General features: G+C 43.6%; 2 protein-coding genes across 3 annotated transcripts in view; both read right to left on the bottom strand.

The window, feature by feature from the left end:
* Positions 1-21,548, bottom strand: part of hdac3 (histone deacetylase 3) — a 477,712-nt gene that overhangs the window by 282,011 nt on the left and 174,153 nt on the right. The gene's annotated exons all lie outside the window — the stretch shown is intronic.
* LOC114660451 (F-BAR and double SH3 domains protein 1-like) overlaps positions 1-21,548 on the bottom strand; it is a 186,082-nt gene that overhangs the window by 154,549 nt on the left and 9,985 nt on the right. For both annotated transcript variants that reach the window (XM_028813150.2, XM_028813151.2), the window contains exon 2: positions 2,082-2,179. In XM_028813150.2, the coding sequence (XP_028668983.1) occupies positions 2,082-2,179 (98 nt within the window). The remainder of the gene's footprint in view (positions 1-2,081; positions 2,180-21,548) is intronic.

The following is a 21,548-nucleotide window of genomic DNA, read 5'->3' as shown; positions in this document are numbered from 1 at the left end:
ATGGCTTCATTTTAGTTTAATCCTGATACTCTGTACATGCAGTTAATTATCAATATCATAATTATTGGTGGCTCCGTAATCCATACTAATCCCTACTCTCTCGTCTGTTCTTTTTCCAGTTTTCTGTGGTGGCGAACTGAGCCATCACCACCTAATCAAAGCACCGTGGTGTCCCTCCATTGATGGATTGAAGGCCACATGACCGTCATCATCAAATTCTTCCAGTTGAGCCCTGAATACCAAGAGGACTGATTGAGGTCATTGATGTTAGGTAGAAAGCCTAGAGGGAGCTGGGTGGTCTCGTGGCCTCGGACCCCCTGCAGATTTTTTTTTTCTTTTCTCCAGCCGTCTGGGGTTTTTTGTTTTGTTTTTTCTGTCCTGCCTGGCCATCAGACCTTACTTTTATTCTATGTTAATTAGTGTCCCCTAATTCTATTTTCTTTTGTATTTTTTCCCCCTCTTTCTTCATCATGTAAAGCACTTTGAGTTCCATCATTTGCATGAAAATGTGCCATAGAAATAAATGTTGTTGTTGTTGTCACATGTGCTCAGTGTGAAGCTGCTATCCTCTATGAAGAGAACGGGGTGCCAATGGCTGAGCTCCCATTTGTAGTATTCTTTGGCGATGCCAAATCAAGCAGCACAGTGATGGGGGGCTCTGAGACAGGTCCCACTAGAGGAGGTCTGGCCCTCATGCCACCCTCATGGAGTCCGTTAGTGACAGTCTGTTCAGAAACGTGCACAGCATTAGCCAACTGGAAGTCACTTTGTAGGACTCTGGCGGTGCTCCTCCTCTTCCTCCTCGCACAAAGGAGAACAGTCCTGCTGCTGTGTCGCTGCCCTTCTACAGCCCCGTCCAGCTCCCTTCGTGTAACAGCCATCACCTGATAGCCTCAAGAGCATGGAGGAGATTTGTTGGGAGGCACAGCAAACCTTCTTTCGATGGTACATATGGACGTGCCATCCTGGAGGAGTTGGACTGCCTATGCAACCTGGGACGCGTCCAGTAATGACAAGGACACTAGCGAAACGCAACACTAGAGAAGAATCAGTCAGCAAGGAGAAGAAGGAGAGAGAGCAGTTGTCTCTCTTTTTTTTTTTTTTGAGGGGGGTTCTTGCTGTCGTCACTTTCATTTGTACCAAAGCAGGTGAAGTTGATTGACAATCACTTGTGCTTCCTAACCGGACAGACTGACATCCCTGAAGCTTCACTGACTTGGTGTTAGGTGTTCCGCTCTTCATTTTTTTTTTTTTTGAGTAGTATAGAAGCACACTGCTTTAAACAAAGGAGCCTCCCTTCATCTCACTTTAGCTGGAAGAATATCACGGTCAAGATGAAAATCCTTCCTAAGCTTCTCTTTCTATTTCAAAACATTCTGATATACATCAACAAATCATTTTTTATAAAATTAGATTCAACCCTAACCTCATTTATTTGGAATTCAAAACATCCACGTATCCAAAGGGCGACCCTACAAAGACCTCAGGCAGAAGGTGGCATGGCTCTACCTAACTTTCAGTTTTATTACTGGGCAGCAAATATTCAAACAACAAAAACCTGGACATGGACACAAATAGATGAACACACACAGGCCTGGTCCACAATAGAAATAAAATCCTGCAGCACTTCTTTACATTCCTTGCTTTGTACCCCAATAAGTACAAGTCATCGCCAATATACTAAGAACCCATTTGTGCTTCACTCACTCAGAATATGGAAGCAATGCAGGAAGCACTTCAAGACACAGAAGCTTTCATCTATGGCACCTTTGCATGATAGCCACCTTTTTCCTCCTTCTCAACCATATGCAACTTTTAATGTCTGGAAAAAAATGAGCCTCATGATACACAAAAGTAAACATGAGAACGTTCACCACAGCAGATTCAAAATCTGAGACACAAACTGCAAGCTCATCCACTGATAGACACAACACCGTGTTACTGTATAATCAACCAGAGGATGCTGAAATCTACAGTTCTTAGTACACTTGACACTTCTTATCATGCAATTCTATGCACACAGGATGAAAATTAAAACACAGTCCATTTTTTACAGTTTTCGTTTTTGTTCTTTGTTTTACCTTAGCTCTTCCAGAAGATCAGTCTCCTGCTGGTTCTTATTTTGAAGTTTGTTCACTTGCTCAGCAAAGGCTAACTTCACATCCTGGGTGGCCTTTACCTAAAACAAGAGTTTCACATTGGTTTTAGTAATTGGTTCGGATCACGTTACCATTTCACCATTACGAACACACACTGTGCATAAACGTTTATTTATAACTAGCTGTGTAAGCCCGTTCTGTAAAAAGCCCGGGGTCCTAGAAACTATTGAAATCCTCAGAATAAAAAAAAAAAACTGAAATGTAGAGATGTCAGGTAACTGAAAAGAACGACTCGGGGCATCTCTCTCTCCTTGGAGGATTTGTTTTGCCGACATGCTCGCCTCGTTTCTGTATTGGCGGCTAAGCAAGTGACTCTTCTGAGGTTTCGTTTTGCTGATGTGCTCACCCCGCTTGTGCATTTGTGGCTAAGCGAGTTCTCCGTTTCATCTGAGGTGAAGCCCTTACCCCAACTCCACCTCTCACTTCCGGCCCGGATAGACAGACACACACACACTTCCACACGTAGACGTTTATATAAACGACTAGCTGTGTAAGCCTGTGCTGTAAAAAGCCTGGGGTCCTAGAAACTATTGAAATCGTCAGAAGAAAAATTGAAATGTAGAGACGTCAGGTAATTGAAAGAAAGTACTCTTGGTGTCGCTCTCCTGGGAGGTTTTGTTTTGCCAAAGTGCTCGCATCGCTTGTTTATTAGCAGCTAAGCGAGTTTGTTACCCTGAATCCACCTCTCACTTCCGGGCCAGACAGACAGACACACACAGACACACACACTTCCACGGTTATCCATCCATCCATTTTCCAACCCGCTGAATCCAAACACAGGGTCACGGGGGTCTGCTGGAGCCAATCCCAGCCAACACAGGGCACAAGGCAGGGAACCAATCCTGGGCAGAGTGCCAACCCACTGCAGACTTCCACGCTTAGACATTTATATATAAGACTGGCTGTGTAAGTCAGTGCTGTAAAAAGCCCAGGCTCTTAGAAACCATGGATTCTGACACTGCAATCAATCAATCGCATCAGCTATGTAATAATGGCTACGCCAGTTCTTTCCTTGGAGGTCTCGCTTTGCCGATGTGCTCGCCTCACTTGTGTATCCTCGGAGGTGGAGGAGCCCTTACCCCAACTCCACCTCTCACTCCCGGGCCGGACAGACAGACACACACACTTCCACACATAGACGTTTATATATAAGAAGATACGCACATCCAAAATGACTTAAGGGGTCACGCTATGAAAAAGGGGTGCAAAACTGCACTGCAAGGACTGGATTTACATCTTAAATGGAGGTTCAGTCCCACCGTTCAGTTTTATTTTTTTGACTAACACTATGCAGGCCCGGAGAGCCCCATAACAAGTTCATGGGTAAAATGCAATTCCAGTTTTACAAATTACTAAATCACATAACACACACACACACACAAAATATGGATTTGTGAAAAGAGACAAGTAGTGTCAAGCTGATTGACAGAAATGGGATCTAAGAATGTCCGTCCATTAACATTACTGCTGAATTACAGAGAACAAGAGCAGAAGGGAAACAAAACCTCCAGTCAGCAGTCAGTGGGGGTCCACGGTCAGTCAGAATAGACGAAGTCAGGCACCATCCAGAGTCCTGATGCCTCATTTAGAAAACCTTGTGTGGATTGGAGTGTGAACATATGGGCACAGCAAAAAAAAAAAAAAAAAAAAAAAAATTATAAAACCTGACGTATGCACAATTCTACGCAATTTACTCTTTATAAAGCACCGTCTAAGTGCGCGTCCATGAACCCACCTCGATGCCAATCAAACTCATACATATGCAGTCACATTGCTGCAGACGTTCATTGGCTGGTACAGCAGCCTCCCAGCTGACACCCCCAACCATACCACCTGCGTTCACGAGCAACCGCCTGCACTCCACAACTGAGCAAGCAAGATCATGTGTGGCATGGATAAGGTGCCACATGAGAGGTTGGGCATCAAACTAAAAGACGTGGCAGTTCAGGGTGTGGAGTGTTGATGGGTGCAGAATTGGCCAGACACAGGAAGCAGAGGGTGATGGTGTGAGGAACCTCAATCGGAATTGGGTGACATTAAGAGTGGTCACCAGCAGGGGGCAGTGCTGGGGCTGCTGCTATTTTTAATACATGTAGTCCCCAGGTTACGGACACCCGACCTACAACATACGAACGGGGCCGCAGCTGTGACGCATGCGCCTCAGTAACTGCCGCTCCATCATCTTCGGCCCGGGGATGCTGCAAGTGGTGGCTGGACGGAGGCTGGAGGGGGTCGATTTCGTTGCTTGCGCAGTGTAGTGTCCGTCGGGCGGCTCCCAGCAGCAAGCGGTTTCACTGTCTGCCCCCCGCTGCAAGTGGTAACCCTGTTGTGGCTGAACGGAGGCCATTGATGGTGAACAAGGAGGCAGGGGGTAGCATTGTAGTGTGCCTCGGATGGCTGCATGTTGAATGGGGTCGGTGGTGCAGTGGGACACTGAAGGCAGCGTACTGTAGTGGAGGTGACTGTGATCTCGTACGTAACCCGGGGACTGCCTGTATATAAAAATGATTGGGATAGGAATATAAGGAACAAGCTGATGAAGTTTGCAGATGATACCGAGACAGGTGGATTGGCAGATAATCGAAACATCACAGAGGGTCTTGGATGGCATACAGGCTTGGGCTGATTTGTGGACAATGAAACTTAATGTCAGTAAATGTAAAGAATTACATGTAGGCAGTAAAAATGTGAGGTTTGAATACACAATGGGCGGTCAGAAAATCAAGAGTCCACCTTATGAGAAGGATTTAGGAGTCATAGTGGACTTTAAGCTATCAACTACCAGACAGTGTTCAGAAGCCAATAAGAAGGCTAACAGAATGTCAGGTTATATAGCGCCTTGATGTGTGGAGTACAAGTCACAGGAGGTTCTGCTCAAGCTTTATAACACACTGGTCAGGCCTCATCTGGAGCTCGGTGTGCAGTTTTAGTCTTCAAAAAGGACAAAGTAGCACAAGAAAAGGTCCAGAGAAGAGCAACTAGGCTGATTCCACCACCACCTGATCAAAGCACCATGATATCCATACATTGATGGATTAAAGGCCAGAAGTCCACATGACCGTCATCATCAAGTTCTTCCATGAGAACCCTGAATACAATGAGGACTGATCATTTATGTTAGGTAGAATGACCAGAGGGGGCTGGGTGGTCTCGTGGCCTGGAATCCCTGCAGATTTTATTTTTTTTCTCCAGCCGTTTTTTTTTTTCTGTCCTCCCTGGCCAACGGACCTTACTTTTATTCTATGTTAATTAGTGTTCCCTAATTTTAATTCTGATTTATTTTGTCTTTTTTCTCTTTCTTCATCACGTAAAGCACTTTGAGCTCCATTATTTGTATGAAAATGTGCTATAGAAATAAATGTTGTTGTTATTGCTGTACAGGGGATGAGTGATGAGGAAAGATTTAAAGAGCTGAGCCTTTACAGTTTAAGCCAAAGAAAATGAAGAGGAGACCTAACTGAAGTGTTTAAAATTATGAAGGGAATTAGTCCAGTGAATCGAGATGGTGACTTTAAAATCAGTTCGTCAGGAACACGGGGACACAGTTGGAAACTCGTGAAGGGGAAATTTCACACAAACATTAGGAGGTTTTTCTTTAGACAAAGAATGACAGACACTTGGAATAAGCGACCAAGTAGTGTGGTAGAGATTCAACAAGGTGCTGGAAACATTCCTCATGGATTTTGCTCCATGTTGACACGACAGCATCACACAGTTGGGCTACCCGTGATGTGAATCTCCTGCTCCACCACATCCCCAAGGTGCTCTACTGGATTGAGATCTGCTGACTGTGGAGGCCATTTGAGTCCAGTGAACTCATCATAATGTTCAAGAAACCACTTGGAGATGATGTGACCTTTGTGACATGACGTGTTATCAGGCTGGAAGTGGCCATTAGAAGATGAGGACACTGTGGTCAGAAAGAGATGGACATGGTTAGCAACAAAACTCGGGTGGGCTGTGGCATTTAAACGATGCTCAGTTGGTACTAAGGGGCCCAAAGTGTGCCAAGAAAATATCAACCACACCATCACACCACCAGCCTGAACTGTTGATACAAGGCAGGGTGGATCCCTGCTTTCATGCTTACCATTTGGGTGTGAGACTCATCAGACCGAGCAACATTTTTTGAGTCTTCTTTTATCTAGTTTTGGTGAGCCCGTGTTAATTGTAGCCTCAGTTGCCCGTTCTTAGCTGACAGGAGTGGCAACCAGTGTGGTCTCCTGCTACTGTAGCCCCCCATCTGCTTCAAGGTCCAACATGTTGTGTGTTCACACCTCGTTTGTAATGAGTGCTGATTGGAGTTCCTGTTGCCTTTCTATCAGCTCAGACCAGTCTGGACATTCGCCTATGACCACTGGCATCAACGAGGCATTTTCGCCATGAGAACTGCAGCCATTCACTGGAAATTTTCCCATTTTCTGACCATTCTCTGTAAACCCTACAGATGGCGGTGTGTGAAAATCCCAGTAGATCATCAATTTCTGAAATACTCAAAGCAGCCCGTCTGGCACCAACAGCCATGCCATGTTCAAAGTGACTTCAATCCCCTTTCTTCTTCCCCATTCTGATGCTCAGTTTGAACTACACCAGGTGGTCTTAACGATGTCTACAGGCTGAAATACACTGAGGTGCTGCCACGTGATTGGCTGATTAGATATTTGCGTTAACATGCAGTTGAACAGGTGTACCTAATAAAGTGGCTGGGGAGTGTGTATCCTAAATAATGACACAATCCAAATATCCTTTCTTGGGAGACACCTACTGACTAAGATGTACCCGTCCTGCCAAATTTCAGCTTTGTAACCAAACGGGAAATAGTGAGTAAGCGAGTGAGTCAGTCAGCCAACTGTGCGCACTTATATATCTCTCTATTATAAAAAAAAATTTGGAAGAAAACGAGACACACGTCTTGCGAGACTAGGCACAGTACACATGCAGAGCAGGTTAGAGATAATGGAAGTACGAAAATTTGAAAGTCTCAAAAAAAGGAGTAAACATCGCATTAGCGCAAACAAACGAACATTATTACTCGGTGAAGTAACGGAACAGCGAAAAGAGATCGAATATATTGTTCGGATTTAAACTTTAAGTCAGAGACTTGTAGATCGTCTAATTTGTATTGCCATCAGAGAAAAAATAAAGTAGTGTTTCTTCCCAATTAAGAGGCGTATCCGCAAGAAATAAGAGAGTCCAAAAACGTTGGCGCAGTATCAAGTCCTGTGAGACAGATTTTTAACACGAGATTCCTTCAAGTCAAACCAGACCACGGTCATCAAACCTCTCAGCTTTTATAAAATTATTGTCCTGATAAAATTTATATGTTCTAGATCAGTGATCCCCAACCTTTTTGACAGCAAGGACCACTTTATTAGATGCAAATTTTTCCACGGACCGGTCAGGGGGTGGAGGGGGGGGGGGGGGGGGGGAAGAGTTTTATACACAATTTACATAACATTTCTATTATTATTAAGTTATTAAGCAGTTCGCATATGTTTGCAACCTGAGATTTTTCTTCTTTTTTTGCATATAACAAAGACATATGCTTTGCATTTGCCATTCCAACAGATTGCACATCACAAACATTAACACTGCTATCGTTTTTTCGTGTCTGCCGTTTCTATAGGAGGGTGACAATGAGTTAAATTCCAATGGATGTTTTTCAAATGTTGACAAGCAATAAGCAAAAGGAATCACTGAAAACCACAGACGACAAAAACAGCAAAAAAAAAAAAAAAACAGTATGAGGAAAGTTCGAAGAAAGAGATTTTTTTTACTTTGTTTCTGTTTGGGGATCGTTGTGCAAACGTACACATCTGAGCTGCGACCACAGATCTAACTGCTCTGTGGATGATTCATTCAAGCATTTCAAGGTCACTTCGTTGTAATGAAAGCATCTGTTGAATGTACTTCGTAGTAACGCGATTTCTATAGACTCGTGTCATATGGGGAAACTGTCGGGACCGTAACAATACTTTGTTGTAATAGTCTCTCACCTCGGTCTCTCTCCTCTCTCTGCACCGCTGCAAAGCCCGCCCGCCAAGCGTTCTGAAAAGTCTGAGTGAGTCTCCATTGCCGGCAGATCTCTCGCAGCCCGGTAGTGGGTCGCGGACCGGTGGTTGGGGACCCCTGTTCTAGATGACACATCAATGACTAAGCGAAGAAGAGCGAGCAGGGACAAACATTCAAAAAAGTTGTTTAATTTATTAGAGAGAAAGAAATGATATTCACTCAGGGGCAGATATACATGGCGTTGTCACAATGTAAGTCCAATCACAGAATCAAAATTCAATGTGATCTTGAAGTTAATACCAAGTATTGTTTTTACTAAAGTTTTAAAGTAAAAGTGAAAGTAATGCATATGTAACAATTCCCATGAAAATAACAATCTCTTTAAATTGTATATCTGGTTAACCAAACCCGGGGGGTGGGCGAGCGAAGCCCACTAGTCTTCTTATACAATACGCTACCATGGCTGTCCATTTGTCTATCCAGGATTTTAAATCACCTGTTAGCTCACAAACCGTTTGACTTATTGACCTGAAATTTGGTACACATATACTGTACTGTTCACTTTCGGAGTGATTGACCTCCAAGGTTATTCCTCTTTTTATTGTCATTTTATTTTATTGTAGAATAAACTCTCAGCAGTGTGGCACATGTGTACGGGTGCCGTTCTCATCCCTACCACCTTCGCCGTCACTTCCCCTACCTCTTCATATCTTAAATTATTCTTGAGGCAGACTGAAGACTTAAGTGAAAAATTACAGAAAAAGTAAGCAATTGCAACACTGACTTAATCAGTTTTTATGTCAAAAGATGGCGATGAAAGAAGAGAAGAAGTGGGATGCTAGGGTGGGGAAAAGAAGAGCTGCTTAGGAAGCAAGCACATCAACATCTGAGCAAACAAATGATAAACATACAGAGAAAGAGGAGGAAAACTAGGACTGATCAAGTCAAGTGTGTTCACTGCAGGTTATCATGCAGTGCGCCATTACTGGTATATTATAGATGTTTACAAACAAAAGAAAACATTCAATGGCGGCAATAATAACCCGAGAGAAAGTACTGAAGAATGGGCTCCATTACTGAACGATAGATAAATAATTCAAATGATGAAATTGTGTTTGTGAGGAATTTCAATGCCAACCCTCCAGGAGCCTGGCACTTGACATGTGATGCAGTAATGAGAACACTTAACAGCTCTTGGTTAATAAAGAGATGATTGCAGGGTAGATCAAGCAACAAAGACGCCAGACTCTCTCAGAGTCAACAGCGAAAGCCCTGGTTACACAACACCATTCACGTTTAACAGAACAGATCGTCCGGCTGCTGTAAAGAGACACCTTTCTGTCTTGAGAGTGGTAAACCCGTCTGGTCTGTGCTCCTTTAAAATAATGAAATATGTTAACATAAGAGCCGTACACCCCAACATGCAGCACCACATTCCCTATTCAGAATGAATGTTATGCTTTGAGATTCCTCAGATAAGGATGACTCAGGTTTTGAGGAAAAGTATCTGTGCGCACCACTCATGGCACTGGAGAGTGGAGACGGGATGTGCGTTGATTAGCAAATGCAACTAAGAAATTCACTCTGTGTGCATACAACAAGAGCGATCAATAAATCTAAATCTCTATTATGTAGTGCCTTTCACATCCAACTATTTATAACACTGGACAACCATTCCAACCCCGACATTTTGCTTAACGTTTTGCCGATTATAATAATAGCGCTCCAAGCCAACCCCAAATATAATTTCAGGTTGACCGAGTCACAGGGTATTTGGACACATATGAGCTTAACTTGTTTTGGATTTAGTGTGTTTAGTTGTTGAACATCCTTTGCATTTTCTTCTTGGATCAAAACGTATTTGACTTGAACAATGACGTATTTATTAAATCTCTGTAAAACATGCACCACACTACAGTACAAAGTCAGAAGTGTAGAACGTATAAAAATTATACAAATAATAATGAATCATAATAAAAATAATAATGACAATACCATATACACTTTTAAAATGTGTGGTATATCCTGCAGCACAGTGAAATACACAATCCAGCGTCACAGTCGTGACAATAGCAGCCTGATTCCTTGTGGATTTTCTTTCCAGACTGATCAGCACTGCACATGTGCGATTAACACGAGTGTCACTTTCGGATTCATCAGAATCACTTTCAGTTTCACTATCTGAAGACACATTCACTTTGTCATCACTACTCATATCACCGTCAAGAGCGTGAAACACCTTGGCTGCAAAAAAACGTTTCTTACAAGACGCCAATATGAAGCTTAGAGGAGACGGGTAACATTTGGGCCTGTCACTTCTTCAATACACATGGTTCTGTATGCTGGTTGCCATTTCTCTAGCGCTGTTGGAGTTTTTGCTGCCCGAGTAATCCTCAGGTCTACCGCTTAAGCGAGGTGAGTCTGTACAGATACCGGAGTGACGCTCGGGTCTAAGGTGAAGGAGGTTAATGATGTGGACCTGTTGTGTTAGTTCAACTGAGCTCACAACGCTTCACTGCAGATTTTTCCTCGTCTGTGATGCCTCTTGTGCCAGTGTCAAACAATAGTCTGCCAGCACTGATGGATTCCACGCACCCTGATATTGCTCTTTCATCGGTACCAAGTCTTGGTGAAACCGCTCATCATGTTCATGACAGACTACACCAAGATTAGCAGGGAAGAAGTCCAAGTGTCAATACAGAAAATGAATCTTAAGCGACATGCAGCACTTCATGCTGGTTGCCAACCGGCTTGAAGCAGTTCTGGTGCTCTGGTGGGGCCATCTTTTAGTTCCATCCATGCGATTTCCTCCGGCCCCACTATCAGATCTTGAGCTGCTTGTCATTGTTAGCGGGTCTGATTTGTGGACCAGCAAAAAATGTCTTCTTTAATTTTGGCTTCAATTATTTATCAGAACATCTGCCTCAAATACTGGAATCCTTTCCCTTCCTTGTTCATTGTGTTCATGAAATGTTTCATCAGTCGGAGTTTTACATGAAGAGGAGGCAAAAAATATCTTTGTCGGGTCGTCAAGAGCTTTATGTGCCGCACTTCTCTGCTCTGCGGCCAAAATGTTTTTTAACGTAGTAAGACTCTTTAGCACTGCTGTCCCGTTCGTGAATGAAGCAGTGACATTTGAAAGCAAGCTGCACCCCTAGTGGCAGGGACCTTACCGTTCAGTTCACCACAGATGCTCCACTTGTTGTGCAAGATGTAGGAAAACGTAAAGGTGAATGTTGTGATCAGCAGAACAAAATCTATAACATGGACCCAAAAGCACAATATTCATTGTGTAGTCTTATTAGTAGATTACTGTTAGTTTGACCTGTGTATTGACATTTGTTAGGAAATGAAGACAAAAGTTTCAAAGTAACATATTAATACTCTGTAACAGTGTTGGAGCGGTACTAAAATTTTTACTTTGGTATCAATACCAGCAACAAACAGTCCTGAAGCAAATAACAGATAACTCACTCCAACTCTGTCATCTGTCACAGAGGCCACAGGCACACGCGTCACTTCATCATGTGCCTCCCTTGTACGCCACACAACGTACATCAATAACAGAAGCCTCCTCTTTGGACCTTTTAATATATAAAAACATATATAAATGTACTAGCCATCCCCCGCGGCTCTGCCCTCATAGTGGTGAAACAAGACAGTGAGGAGGCCCCGCCCAGCTCCCTACTCCTGACATCACGCCTCCCCCTTCCCTCGGCCCGCAGCCTCTCTCTCTCTCTCTTGGATTAGCGCGAATATATCACTCCTGCAAGCGAAATCTGATTCTTAACGTGATGAGAGAAGTTGCAAAATCAACTGGAATTTCCAAGCAAATTCTAGAAAGAAAAAAAAAAAAATCTAAATCCGTAAAGTACTTCTCTCGTTTGCTAGCTAAGCGCAGTTAAGGTTACACCCCGAGGCAGTTGTGCAAGTGAGGAGGGCCCCGTAGCCCAATGAGTCTCTCTTGGATTTGCACTAATAAATCAGTACCGCAAGCGAATTATGATACTTCGCGTGATAAGAAAGTCACAAAATCAACGGAATGTTCAAGCTAATTATAGAAAAAAAAAACCCGACCTAAATCCGTTAAGTAGTTCTCTCGCGAAAAGCAGACAGACCTACAAACAGGTCTGAAAAAACTACAAAAAAATGTCACACTTGGACCAAGAAATTTTTGAAACCTCTATCTATATATATCTATCTATCTATATATATATATATATATCTATATATCTATCTATCTATCTATATATATATATATATATCTATATCTATATATCTATATCTATATCTATATCTATATATATATATATATATATATATTATATATATATCTATATATATATATCTATATATATCTATATATATATATATATATATATTATATATATATATCTATATATACACACACACACAGATTTATTTATATTGTGACTGTAGATGGCGCTATACCAATGCTCAACCTGACAGACACAGGAGACACACCACTAAAACACAAGTGCTTTTATTTTTCTTTATTTTTCTTCACTCGTGGAGAACGTCTCCCCTGTTCTCACGAGTTCAGTCCATAGCACAATACTTTCCTCTTCTCTCCATCTCTACCACTCCTCTCCGGCAAGCTTCGTCCACTACCACCCGACTCTGGCTCCCAGAGTGGTGGTTGCTGGCTTCTTTTATAGCCCATCCAGCAGTGCTCCAGATATTTAATGACCTATTTCCGGCTGCACTACCACCTGTGGCAGAAGAGATGCCCACATGGGCTCAAGAACAACTGCAATGCCCCCTGGTGTCACCCCCAGATTCCAACAGGGTCGTAGAGAACTCCATTTCCCATGGAGCTTTGAGGGAATCCGAGGCACCACTGCCACCCAGTGGGGCTGCCATCTAGCATCCTGTTGGAGGTACTGTTCTGACCAGGCATGCACCCCATGTCTATACAGTGAAGACACATCTGTGACAATATACACACATATACATACATATACTGTGGCATACGCTGGAGCCCTTGCCCGGCTGGGACGCCTCCACACTTGAAGGACTGGGGTAGGAAGCATATCCAGAGCGTTACCTCCCCCGGAGTGCTAGGTGGCAGCCCCTCTGGGTTGCAGCGGTGCCTCGGACTCCCACAGGGTTCCATGGGAGTTGAAGTGCGATACAGCCCTGTTGGGGTCCGTGGGCACCGCCAGGGGGTGCTGCACCTGATCTCGAGCCCTTATGGGCAGCTCTTGGGTGAACAAGCACCTGGAGCACTTCTGGGTAACATATAAAAGGAGCCAGCAGCCACTACTCCAGGAGCCAGAGTCAGGTGGGAGAAGACAAAGCTTGCCAGGAGGAGTGGAGGAAAATAGGAAGAGAGAAAGAAGAAGAGTTTTGTTTTGTGCTGTGCTAAACTGTGTTCTGTTGGTGGGAAAAGGGGGATGGCATTTACCACGAGAAAAAAAAAAAAAAAAAAAAAAGTGTGCCTTGCTTGTGGTGCGCCTCTGGTGGTCCACAATTTATAACGTATATGTCATACAAGCACACCTGAGGCTTACCATCTGGGCTCATCTGAGGTAAGCAATATTAACTCCAGGCCACGAGATGATGCGGGCGCTGACCGGTGCTCCCTTCTCCCAAAGTCCTGACTCTGCCCCTTTCGGTCCAGCTGCTATAAGGTGGCAGGGTTCGTTTCATTCCCCCCCAAACCCACAAAAAAAAAAACCCTCCCTCTGAAACATGACCGCTCCACAGGGCTTTAAAATGTCCTCAGCCTCAGTGTTCTATCTGTTTAATCAAATCATTGTCTTTGTGTGCTCACATTGTGTTGTTAATAATTTGTGAAGCGGGTATTCGTATCTACCTGTGAACTTGTTACAGCATTACACACCTGCACTCAGTGAAGAAAGTGTGAAGATGAGGAGGGCAACCACTGGAACCTGTGATGGATGGACGGGTTTGCTCAGTCAGGTGGAGTTCCCATCTCGTGTAACTCTGCAGTACAGCCTGGGGATCAGGAACTGCCCTTTAAACCACTTTGACTGCTGGTGCAGCCTCTATGTCCGCAGTCACTTAATGGTCTGGTGCTCACGTTCAGTCCTGGGGGGGCCCAGTCCCCCTGTTGCTGCAGGTTTATATCTTCATCTCTTATTCGGATTCCTACCTTAAATTACACAAGCCGATATTTCCCAGTTTCTGTGTTTTTTGCATCTGTCTAGACCAAGGATCGCCAACTCCAGTCCTGGAGGACCACCATGGCTGTAGGTTTTCATTCTCTTTCTTTAACGAGTGCCCTGTTTGTGCTGCTAATTACCTCCTTGTGAATTTATTTTAATTGACTTCTCTTTTAAGATTTGCTCCTCTGAATTGCGGGCGGCACGGTGGCGCAGTGGGTAGCTCCCCGGGTCCTCCCTGTGTGGAGTTTGCATGTTCTCCTCGTGTCTGCGTGGGTTTCCTCTGGGTACTCCTGCATGTCTTTGGACTGTGGGAAGAAACCGGTTAGGTGCATTGGCGATTCTGTGTGTGTGCGTGTGTGTGTGTGTGTGTGCCCTGTGGTGGGCTGGCGCCCTGCCTCGGGTTTGTTTCCTGCCTTGCGCCCTGTGTTGGCTGAGATTCACTCCAGCAGTCCCCCCCCATGACCCTGTAGTTAGGATATAGCAGGTTGGATAATGGTTGAAATTGCTTCATTTCTTTCCTTTAATGGCACCCAAATAGAAATGAAATGTCAAGTGACTGAGCCAACAGAAGACCACCTAAGTCAGGACCTCAAACTCCAACCAGCTGCTTAATGAGGTGCTGATTCTTGTTGTTAATTAAACTCGTTCTTTAATTCTGTGGCTTCTTGCTGCTCTCGTGGTGCATTAGCAGACATTTACGAAATTGTTGATTTGCTCTTTTCTAGCACTGATAAAATGGTTTGTGGAGCTGAGCAGATAGACATTTCCGAGACCTTCATCTTTCTTTATTTTCAGATATTCTAGGAGTTGTTTTGGCTCATTTTGTATCTCATTATTGTTTGGCTGCTAATTAAGAAAAAAGAAACAATTGAGGGGTCTTCAAGAGCAAATCAGCTAAAATGAATTCAAAAGAAGTTAATTGGCAGCAAAAACAGGTCACTCGTTAAGAAAAGGGTGAGAATGAAAACCTGTGCAGCCACGGTGGCCCTCCAGGACCGGAGGAGTTGAGGACCCCTGATCTCGACAGTACAAACTGGTCATGCTATATTTTTACTAAATGAAACAGGAATTTGTGGGGGTGGGTGTTAGATGGGTGAGGGTTAATGCTTTTCTTTTTAAAGTTCTGGTTTATTTAGACAACAAGCACACACATTTACAACACTTTCAGAACCATTTGTGCTCGTGTCTGGTCTGCTAACCATTAATAGTGTGCATTCAGATACAATTGAGAAAGCAAACTGCACAGGAAACATGAATGAAATAAATAACAAAGTGCCAGTAAGCATTTCAAATACAAATGTGTCCTAATTTCCTTTTAAGTTTACCTCAGACAAAATAAAAAGGGAAAAAACTGGCCAGCTAATTAAACAAGGAGATGAACTAAAGAGAACGACGACAGACTGTCTGACTGTGAATCTGGTTGGAACAAAAGCCTGCAGCCACAGGGGACAAGAGGACTGAACACGACAACCGCTGCTCTGTTTGGGCCCAACAAGAAACCACTCAAGAGCTCCACACGCGTAACGTGTGCTGGGCGTCCACAGCAGGAAGGGGAGCTGAAAGTACAAGTGTGGAGTACAAGGCCGCCTGACCACTAAATAGAATCTGGGAGATTCTGTACGTAACTTCTTACAAGGAGGGGTAACCAAAAGCTTGTAAACAAATATATAAGTAAAACAATTTTATTTACTTTAGTTATAAAATGCACTAAAGTATTTTTTTCTTTAAGCACAATTTTCATGGTTATATGGGACTAAAAATCACAGATAGATAGATAGATAGATAGATAGATAGATAGATAGATAGATAGATAGATAGATAGATAGATAGATAGATAGATAGATAGATAGATAGATAGATAGATAGATAGATAGATAGATAGATAGATAGATAGATAGATAGATAGATAGATAGACAGATAGACAGATAGACAGATAGATAGATACTCAGTACAACAAGAGGGATAAAGATAAGGTAGTAAAGAGTTAAAAAGATCAGTAGTAATAGTGCAAACAGAATAACAAAATAACTAAAACAAAGTAACAAATAACTATAACTAATAGTTTGTATTATTACTATATAACTAATTTGTGCAAAGCAACAAACAACTATAACTAAAACTTTAACAGATATAATAAAACAACAGATTATTAGTGCAAGTGGTTATGAAAAGTGAGAACTAAGGGGCTCGGGAAACAAAACCTTAAAATTTGGGATCCATGGCCAGGAAACTCACTTTGAGAACTTGTGGTCAACAGGCGGGTGGGCAAACAAAAACTCACCAATTCTGACAAACTCCAAGCATTGATTCTGCAAGAATGGGTGGCGGCCATCAGTCAGGATTGGGCCCAGAAGTTGATAGCCAGACAGCCTGCCAGGGTGAATTGCAGAGGTCTTGAAACAGAAAGAAGGGCCAACACTGCAAATATGGACTCTACCCATAAACTTCATGTCATCTATATCTATATATATATATATATCTATATATATATATATATATATATATATATATATATATATATATATATAAAATCCCTATGTGCGTCCAGGTGTCCGTGTGTGGGTGTCTTCTGGTGAAGTGTGCATGCGCGGGGCACGGTGCTATGCGCGATATTACTGTCAGAGAAAGTTAGAGGCGTTTTACGGAAATACAAACCAGTATTACTGCGAGAGGAAATTAAAGGTACACAATACAGTGACGCATATTACAGCCACATACAAGCCAGTATTACTGTCAGAGGAGATGTAGAGAAAAGCCAAGCAAAATGACACCTTTTATTGGCTAACTAGAAAGATTACAATATGCAAGCTTTCGAGGCAACTCAGGCCCCTTCTTCAGGCAAGATGTAAACGATTACATCTTGCCTGAAGAAGGGGCCTGAGTTGCCTCGAAAGCTTGCATATTGTAATCTTTCTAGTTAGCCAATAAAAGGTGTCATTTTGCTTGGCTTTTCTCTACATTCATAATGGCTAACACGGTACAACACCCTAGTACGTCAGAGGAGATTAAAGGCATATTACCGACGTGCACGCCTGTATTACCGCCAGAGAAACTTGAAGGTATATTATGGACATATGGACGTATATTATGGACGTACAAGACGGTATCCTTCAATAAGGGCGCACACAAAAAGGCAAGCCTCAAAAGGGCGACCTCAATTGGGCACAGCGAATAAAGTCGCACGTAAATAAAGATCTGCACCTGTTGCTCTTCACATATTCCAGAGCCATTTGAACTAAATTATCTACACGCCCTTATTGAATAGAGCCGTACAAGACAGTATACAATACACACACAATACACGGCGGCAGCCCACGAAGAACGGTCAGCTCAGCAAGTAAACATCAACAAAAGAAAGGCTGAAAGAAAGAAAAATACGACCAACAAAAAGAATGAGGTCAAAGTCCCTTGCCATTTAATATAGACTGTTCCTACTAATGTTTATGCACTACTGTTCTAGCGCCCGTTATTGTAACGGGCTAAATGACTAGTTGTCAATATTGGTCATGGACCCCAAATTTCAAAGTTTTGTTCCCCCAAGCCACTTTTGTCTTGTGGCCCGGTGCTCCGTCATGTTGGTCACCAAACTGTTCTTGGATGGTTGGGAGAAGTTGCTCTCAGTTGATGTTTTGGTCCCATTCTTTATTCATGGCTGTGTTCCAAGGTCAGATTATGCCTTGGCCGACATGAATGCTTTACTGTTGGCGTGACACAGGACTGAGGGTAGCGCCGCTCACCTTCTCTTCTTTTTTCATGGATGCCCCTTACAATCAGAAAGGGGACTCATCAGAGAAAATGACTTGACCCCAGCAGTCCTCAGTCTGTCCCCGATGTTTTTCTTGGTGGCTTATTTTCTGCCCTTCTTGACACCCACCAGGCCATCCTCCAAATGTCTTCACCTCACTTACACCTGCCTGCTGCCATTCCTAAGCCGGCTCTGCCCTGGTGGTGCCCCCGGCTGAATCAACTTTAGGAGACGCTCCTGGCGCTTGCTGGACTTTCTTGGGCGCCCCAACGCCTTCTTCACCTTTCTATTTGAACTCAATCAGCGTGACAGAGTGATCTCCAGCCTCGTCGACACTCTCGCCCGTGTTAATGAGAGGATCACTGAGAGGACGTCAGCAGGTCCTTTTGTGGCAGGGTTGACATGCAGTGGAAAAGGGTTTCTGGGCATTAAGTTTATTTTTATGGCAAAAAGGGACATTGCAGTTCATCTGATCCCTCTTCAGAACATTCTGGAGTCGATGCAAATTGCCATCATAAAAACGGAGGCAGCAAACATTGTGAAAATTCATATTTGTGTCATTCTCAAAACTTTTGGCCACGACAGTACAGCGCGTTTGTTATCTGCTCAGTTCTGTTAGGCGAGCGACATTTCATTTTCTCCCGGCGTCTAACCTCTGGTTCCCAGGATTAAATGACTCCTACTAATGTCTGACTGCCCATCGTTTGTTTCCTTATGTCAGTTACTTGTACCGCTTTGATGGCAACCTTCACACCTCATTACCGCCTAATGGAAAGGATGAAAGAGACAGCGAGGGCAAAGGAAATTCCAAAGAGTTAGTCAATTAGCTCTTCATTGGTTAAAGTTTACTTTTACTAATACACTTTGGTAGTGGGAAGGGACATCCTGAACATCTTCAATAACTCGGTGACGGCCAGTGTGGCAGGCTGGGCTGGGCTGGGCACATCACTTCAAGAGAGGACCACTGCATCAACGAGCTCATTAAAAGGGCACACACAGCTAGAGGATGCACTTGGGACCCCCTGGGATGAGCAGCGAAGGTGAGACCTAAAACAAAAACGAGTGCCTTTAAGAGCAACGCTGCACACACGTCCTCCCTCTGACACACCAACACTGAGGACTTGCAGCCAAAGAACCACTCAGCAGAAGTGTGTCAAGAAACATGACTGGGGGTCCACTGCCCTCGTAGTGACCAGCAGCAGGATCGTCTTACTCTGTTTTATTTTTGATTTTTTTCATTAAAGTCTACCTTTATACCAAAAGCAATACGTCTGTATAGCGCCTCACTGGGACGGCTAAGTCAGATCTTCACTTGCTTGCATTACTGAGTAACACATTACTGCCCACCACTGATCTTCATGGCCCAGTGCAGTGACAGGGACACTGTGCCGAAATATATGGAGGTGTCCTTCAGATGTGACATAAAAATTGAGGTCCTGACCTCTGTGGTCGTAAATCCCGATGTCCTGGTTCAATTGTCCACCATGGCCTGGTCATTCTGGCCCCCTAATGATTATTCTCTCTCACCCCTTCATCACGTAATAAGTAATCTGTGGTGAGCGTACGGCTACAAGTAATGGCTGGCATGTCGCATCGTCTACAAGCGTGCTGCACATTGGTGGGGAGCTCCATGCAGTATTTCTTCTTCTTCTAAATGGGGCCAATGTGTTTGATGAACCTTCTCCATACAGTTTCTCATTTAGACTCTTTTCTATTAACATTATTTGTTTCTTCTTCTTCTGCCCCATTGTATGCAAATGTGGTGAGGCAAAGATGTCACAAGTGGAAAATGGTGTACGGAGCATAAATCGGGTTGTTTCATCCTGCAGTCCATTAACAATAGCAACGTCAGCTGTTTACATCCCTGGGGAAAGGCCCGCTTGAACCTCTGCCAGGTTCACCACCTTTGCTTTTTTTTGCCATCAAAAAGCACATAATCTTGACCCCTGAAGGCAGCAGCAACACTACAGTTCCATATCTATAAAGCACAATCTGTCTGTTTGGTTTTTGTAATGTGCCAATGCCATCTTTCAAGCCACCGATGCCACACGAGTACACAGGTACGTCTCACCTTGAGTCAGGCTTATGACAAATAACTTCTGGCCTTGTCTGCCAACAGAGTGGTGAGGGCAGTTCAGGGTCAAGAAGAGACCGGAAAGTGTGATCTAAGAACAGAGGCCCAGAATGAGCACTACAGGGACGGCTGTGATGGTGGATCACGACCAGCACCCTAACCTTTCAAATAACGAGTCTGGGTTCATTTCCTATGCATTGAAATGTTTTCTTTAGTCAAGTATTTCTCTCACCACATGAGCCACGAATAGGGCTGCCAACCGTCCTCATTTTATCACGTGCCATGGACTGTCCACGAGGAACTTATAAAACTTTGAAAATGTCTGGAATTGTGTCTCCTAAAATTTGGAAAATCCCCTTATCATTGGTAAAAATTTGAAAGCTGCACACCAACCAGCATTTACGGAAGCAGTGTGCCCACTCCAAGAATCTTCACTTCCGTTCCAGGATATTGATGAGAATAGAAACAGCCTGTCAAGTTCTTGGCTTTTGTCTGTCCAACGTGGCTTTTTTCACTTCAATCTTTTGAATTCAGCTTTATCTTCTTGGCGAGTAGACAGTCCATCATAAATGCCTTAATTGTTTGTAATCCTAATTCACTGTAACTAAGTGAACTTATTCAGAATTGAAATTATAATTTCACGTTTTCAATGTGAGATCTTATTTTCGGGCAGCACGGTGGCACAGTGGGTAGTGCTGCTGCCTCCCAGTAAGGAGACCCATCTGGGTTTGCTTCCCGGGTCCTCCCTGCGTGGAGTTTGCATGTTCTCCCCATGTCTGCGTGGGTTTCCTCCCACAGTCCAAAGACATGCAGGTTAGCGGCATTGGCGATTCTAAAATTGACCCTAGTGTGTGCTTGGTGTGTGTGTGTGTGTGTGTGTGTGTGATGGATTGATCTTATTTTCGAGTCTTCTTTCAGCAGCTCAGGTAAACAACAACTTTCATCCAACCAGGTACAATCTGTCGTATTTAAGTGTAAGTCCTGCTTTCTAATATTTTAATGGAAAATATTATTACCACCTGTTGTTCCAAAATGGATTTATACATCGTAAATACTATTAAAGTTTCAGTTCATTTAAAAAAAAAAAAAAAATTAAACATTTATTGTCATATAAAGGGTGGCACGGTGGCGCAGTGGGTAGCGCTGCTGCCTTGCAGTTGGGAGACCTGGGTTTGCTTCCCGGGTCCTCCCTGCGTGGAGTTTGCATGTTCTCCCCATGTCTGCGTGGGTTTCCTCCCACAGTCCAAAGATTCTACATTGGCCTTAGTGTGTGCTTGGTGTGTGGGTGTGTTTGTGTGTGTCCTGTGGTGGGTTGGCACCCTGCCCGGGATTGGTTCCTGCCTTGTGCCCTGTGTTGGCTGGGATTGGCTCCAGCAGACCCCAATGACCCTGTGTTTGGATTCAG

Source organism: Erpetoichthys calabaricus, chromosome 11, assembly GCF_900747795.2.
Source record: "Erpetoichthys calabaricus chromosome 11, fErpCal1.3, whole genome shotgun sequence".
In the NCBI taxonomy this organism is placed as follows: domain Eukaryota; kingdom Metazoa; phylum Chordata; class Cladistia; order Polypteriformes; family Polypteridae; genus Erpetoichthys; species Erpetoichthys calabaricus.
Note: the sequence above shows the minus strand (reverse complement) of the source record. Positions and strands in the feature narration are given on the sequence as shown.